Source organism: Perognathus longimembris, chromosome 15 (genome assembly GCF_023159225.1).
Source record: "Perognathus longimembris pacificus isolate PPM17 chromosome 15, ASM2315922v1, whole genome shotgun sequence".
Classification (NCBI taxonomy): domain Eukaryota; kingdom Metazoa; phylum Chordata; class Mammalia; order Rodentia; family Heteromyidae; genus Perognathus; species Perognathus longimembris.
In genome coordinates, this window is record NC_063175.1 from 18,964,589 (window position 1) to 18,970,588 (window position 6,000).

General features: G+C 36.2%; 1 protein-coding gene across 1 annotated transcript in view; it reads left to right on the top strand.

Annotated features, from left to right (window-relative positions):
- Positions 1 to 2,349, top strand: part of Mib1 (MIB E3 ubiquitin protein ligase 1) — a 161,421-nt gene extending 159,072 nt beyond the window's left edge. Inside the window, exon 21 of the mRNA XM_048363653.1 lies at positions 2,131 to 2,349. Coding sequence (XP_048219610.1) covers positions 2,131 to 2,271 — 141 coding nt within the window. The 3' untranslated portion in view covers positions 2,272 to 2,349. The remainder of the gene's footprint in view (positions 1 to 2,130) is intronic.
- Positions 2,350 to 6,000: the final 3,651 nt, after the last annotated feature.

Genomic DNA, 6,000 nt, shown 5'->3' on the forward strand with positions numbered 1-6,000 from the left:
AGCTATAACTGAAAACCTAAAATAGGTAGATCACTGCTTAGACACATGCCCAGGCAAGAAGCAAATGCCTATCTCACAAATAACCAGCTCAGTGGTTTGATTAGAAGCCAAATCAGGTTTGATTAGGTTGTGAATTTTTGCGGTTTATTTACATCTCTGCATATATGTGATACTTTAATAGGAAAGTGTGTGTGTGTGTGTGTGTGTGTGTGTGTGTGTGTACGTGTACACATAGAAAGGAAAGGAAAACTAAATGTGAAGTTCAGAATGTTTATTGATGTGATGCAATGGATTAGGGAGGATTTTTTGAGAGGCTTCAAAAGTGAGATTCGCATTCCATACAGTTATATTGTTTTGACAGTGATAGATGCTTGAAATCCAGGCTGTTAGACAGGTGTGGGAGATAGGTAGGAAGATTGGATGTTTGAGGTCAGCTTCAACTTCAGAGCAAGAATATTTCAACAAAACAAAACAAAACAAAAACAGCAGCAGCAAAAAGAAGGCAATCTTTCTTGGTAATCCCTTGTTATTTGGCCCTAGTTGATTCAGAGCCCCTGCAGCGAGGTGGAGTCTAGTCTGGGGCTGACAGTCACATCAGTGCCACTAGGTAGTTGAGACTCATCACTCCTGAGTTGGCAAACCAGTAGATAGTAAACCAGGTTGACTGATTGCTATCACCACCAGTTTAGAATGGAATGTATGTTAGACTTTATACACCATCTGAAGATGAAGGCTTTTTGATTTGGCTAGTTTTTCTTTGAGGCAATTACTTGTTATATAGTGAACAAGTAAAAATAAATTGGAAACATATTGGCTCATTCTGACATAAAATAAAAATTTAAAGATGAGCTAATATATATATGTAATATATAGTATATTAAAAAATATATATATATATTTTTGGCCAGTCCTGGCCCTTGACTCATGGCCTGAGCACTGTCCCTGGCTTCTTCCCGCTCAAGGCTAGCACTCTGCCACCTGAGCCACAGCGCCCCTTCTGGTCGTTTTCCATATATGGTGCTGGGGAATCGAACCGAGAGCTTCATGTGTAGGAGGCAAGCACTCTTGCCACTAGGCCATATTCCCAGCCCAAAAATATATAATTTTTGGCACTGGTCCTTGGGCTCGATCTCAAGGCCTGGGAGCTGTCCCCTGAGCTTTTATGCTCAAAGCTAGTGCTGAGGGGGCTGGGGATATGGCCTAGTGGCAAGAGTGCCTGCCTCATATACATGAGGCCCTGGGTTCGATTCCCCAGCACCACATATACAGAAAATGGCCAGAAGTGGCGCTGTGGCTCAAGTGGCAGAGTGCTAGCCTTGAGCAAAAAGAAGCCAGGGACAGTGCTCAGGCCCTGAGTCCAAGGCCCAGGACTGGCAAAAAAAAAAAAAAAAAAAAAAAAGCTAGTGCTGAGGCACTTGAGCCACAGTTCCACTTCTGGCTTTTTTAGGAGTAGTTGATTGGAGATGAGTCTCATGGTCTTTCCTGTCCTAGCTGGCTTTGAACTATAATCCTCAAATCTCAGTCTCTGAAATGGATTTTTTTTTGTATGTTTTCTCTGTAAAGCGTTTTATCTTCTTGGTCTGGTTTAGACAAGTACCACATAATTCCTGTCAAATGTACATTCTAAAAAAGAGAGACAGATAAAGAGAGAAAAAAAGTAAAAACATGAAGCAGAAGGAAGTGAGGGCTTCTGAATACCTGGAACTATAAGAGTAAGCTACAGCACCTTATCCCACTTGTATCATTTTTTAAAAAAAGTGGGAGTGATAACAGGACTGATACTGTATTTTATCCAGCATCTCTACATTGTCCCCCTACCTCATGCCTGATTCCTGTTGTTCTCGTGCCTCTGCAGCTGAGTATCTAGAATTGTAGATCTGAATTAACTGTGTATCAATAGTATATAGTATCTATTTTATATAGTGCATTTATACTAATGCTGAAGGAAAAAGTAATATAATTTATAAGGATGAGATTTAACTACTTTTTTCATTTTAACTATTTAAAGGTAAAAATTAAAACAATAGAATATTATTTCATTAAAAGAATCACTAAGAAAATTAATGATAGAGTTAATCACATACCATTTTCAAAATATGTCTCAGCTTGTACAATTTTGTTGTCTTACAGACAATGTGCCCTGTGTGTCTGGATCGTCTGAAGAATATGATTTTCCTTTGTGGCCATGGTACATGCCAGCTTTGTGGAGACCGCATGAGTGAATGTCCTATTTGTCGCAAGGCTATTGAGCGAAGGATTCTTTTGTACTAAGAAACCTAGAGTGTTTTGTTAGCTAAAGTATGTATATGGTCATAAGATCTTACTAAGCTTTTAAGCTAGTTGGAAGTTGTAATGAATTCACTTGTACTTTCATAATTTCTTTACTCCAGTGTAATTAGACTGTTAAATGTACTAGAATAACAGTGACAAAATGCTCCACTATACAGTGTTGGAAATTGGGAATTTTGTTTTTTGTTTGAAACATCAAATACATGGTAATTTACTTTGGTCTTCTAGGGGAAACATCCTTAAAGAGAAAACACCTTTTTGTTTTTATTGCATTTTTTCTTATAATTTATAAATTTGTTAAACTGCAAAAGACCTATTTCGTTGTGATAGGTTATCCCTCATGTATCACAGCTACATCATGAAATGACACTGGTATCTCTGAAAAGTCCTGCTTCAAAAGAAAGATTATTAGGTCACCTGTATTAGGTGGTAAATCCAAACTACAGAATCTACGTGGCTAAGGAAGAAAATAATGAAGCATCTCTATTTAAGTCAAGAATTGTCCAAATGTTGCTTTCTGAATTTTTAGCATAAGTGGAAGAAGCATGGACTAAGAGAATAATAATGACTTTGCATTTAGCTTATTTTCCAGATTTAAAAAGAAAATTGTTTCGCTTAAATCAGTATACCAGTGTTAAAATGCTAGCTAGAAATGAAAAGAAAAACTAGGCAATTATAGTGAAGAACTAAAAGGTGTAAACAATAAGCGAATACCTATAACTTATTACCAGTTGTATTCCTTGTATTAATTGATGATGTTTAGTTCAGCCAGCCTTTTTAAAAAAAAGCAGTCTGTGAAAAGTATACTTCCGTTTTTCTTGTAATGACATACCTGGGCTTGATCTAATCAGTGTGTTCCTTTGGCCCTAGTTTGGCCTCAGAGGGTCTCTTCAGCTCAGATGATGTGTTGTACAAAGTCAGCAATCTTTTCCCTATAATTCTGACAGTGTTACTGATCTTGCCTTTGTCAAAGGCCTTATTCATTCTCTCTCAAAAATGTAATTCTTACTAGAAAGAATTGTTTTTCTTTATACCTGCAGATAAAGATATTTGAACTGCCAACAATTTTCCAAGACAAAATAGATACCCTATTAATATATACTTAGAACGAGTACCAGGACATTTATAGAGGTAAATCTGATTACCTGTAGATTTTTTGTTTTCATGAGGTACACACTTTGAGTAATCTTTTGCATTTAGGGAAAATATATACCTAAATAATGGTATTTCTTCTGCTAAGATTATAGGAAATGTTAGCTTCTTAAAATAATGTCTGCTCTAAATTGTATAGTGTGTGTGTGTGTGTGTGTGTGTGTCTGTGTGTCTGTGTGTGTGTGTCTGTGTGTGTGTGTGTGTCTCTGTTTGTCTGTCTTTTCAAAACCTGGTCATCTTTTCTCACTTGGATTCTCTGCTGTGACAACTGCATGTGAGAGCAGAGTCTGCTCTTGCACAGAGCTCTGGCTCTTTCCTTGCACCTGCCGCCTTTGCCAGGCCTGGTGAAAGCACAGCGGTGAGCTTTGCTGGCTGCTTTTGTTGTCAGCAGGTCCGTGGTGAGATAAGTAATGGGTAGCATTTTGAACAGTGAAGTTTTTATAAACTGTTGTGACTCTAGTTATCTTTTAGGGGCCGCTGAGGCTACTTTTCAGGTACATTTTGAAGTTAAAAAAAAAAAAGAACATCTGATCAGTGATGTTTACAGAGACAGACTATCTTGTTGGAAGTTTGAAACTTCCATGCCATAGAGCACCAGTCTGTTCCTGCAGTAGTTCCTACTACATACAGCTTGGCCCACCTGAGGACCTAGTGGCTCCAGCCATATTTCACTTAGATTGATTTCATTTGACTTCTCAGCTGCAGTGCTAATCCTTATGTCCCTAAAAGGCAATATCACTTTCTGACTAGTCTAATTATTTTTTGTATATTAAGAATGCAACTTCCTAACTTCTATTTTAGAAAATTATAAAGTCTCTAATTATGATGTTAAGTGCTTTGATTTTCTTGGTTATATCACTTTAAAACTTATTTTATGAATAGAAAATCTCTGTTCAGTTTTCAAGCACCCAAAGTTATTTTTCATTTATTTTGGGTTTTGAGCAAGAACAAGACTTAAGAATTTAACTGTGTAAGTGACTTTCCTCCAGCTCTCTGGAAGTGCTACCTCTTATGTCTCTTAGCAGTACTTTGCCAAATAGGTGTGTTTTCTCCTTATTATCTAAACCTCTTTATCTTGTGCCTCAAAAGAGTTCTTACCTTTCCTGGAATCATTTGAAAACATGACATGTATTGATCAGATAAAGTATTTATTGGGTTTCAGGGGCTAGCACACTCTGAATTTGAGTGTGTATATGTAACGTCATCCATGGACAGGAAATGGGGTCCAAAGGTACCAATAGCATTTCTTCATAATGTTGCAGAAAAATAGTCATTGACTAAGACTTGGATTCCCTCTCGGTACTCCCTTATCCTGCCATATTTTCTCCTTTATTCTAAGTCTCATCTTTGTAACTCCAAACACAACTTAACAGATGGTGCTATCCTAATTGTATTTGTTCACATGATTTAACATTATTATATTATATACATAATGTAGTTTTGTTGGGAGCAAGATATTCAGGAGAAGATAATTTTGTATTAGTGGTGTTAAGAATATAATAGTAGACAAGGGTTAGTTTAGCAGGCTGGATTATACTTAAGGTATTTGTAATTTTAAACATTGTTAATTAGCCAACTAGCTATTAAAGCCTAAAATGAATTGATAGATAATATTGGAAATAACTCTTAAATTTTAATTTTTGATGGCTGTGGCCTAAGAGAATTTTTTTGAATGCTGCAATTCATGCTGCTTAAGTTTTTTCCAATTCAAATGTCACGCATGCTGGGCCATTTTAATGCACCAGACACATCCTATGCATTGCCTAATTACTGTTGCTTATTCTGAATTTTGGAACCATTTTGGACTAAAAATTAGTTAAAACTTATGAGCTAAGAAAATTATGGATGACATAGGTTTAGGTCAGCACTTTGGAATTTCAACAGATAGGGAACAAAAAAGTAAGTGCGTGAGTGTAGAAGAAGAAAGAATTATGTAGATTTGATGAAAATATTAGTGGAGAGAGTGAATATAATGGACTAATGAAAGGAGTCTGTTGAGTCAGATTTTAGAATAGTTTAATTGATGGTCTTGTAAATTGCAGATTTTAATTCAAGTTGTTTTTTTTTTTTAATCCCAAAGGAAGAGCACTTATTCTCTCAGTGTCTGAAATGTTTTATAGTAATAATTTGTGTAAAAACTTAATTTTGGAATCGTTTTTTATGTTTATTGTGTTAAGAAAACTGCAGCATAAAATTGCCATACTAATTATTTATAGGTATACAATTGAATAGTGTTGAGTATTTTCATTTTGTCGTAAAACAAGAGTCTATTACTTTAGTTTAGTTTGCAAAAGCAAAACACTATACCTACTAACTCCTCTTTCCCCCTGTAGATTAGAATTTTGACAATATGTAAATCAAATATTTGAATTACTTGGTTGTTTGTGTTTGCAAGATTTAAAGTCATTGTAAAATGGCAACTTCTTAAAATTTGGGGAAAGACTGCCCTGTGTGTGTGTGTGTGTGTGTGTGTGTGTGTGTGTGTGTGTATTCTTGGAGTGGGCCTTGAACTCAGGGACTGGGTGCTGTTCCTTAGCTTTTTTGCTGAAGGCCAGTGCT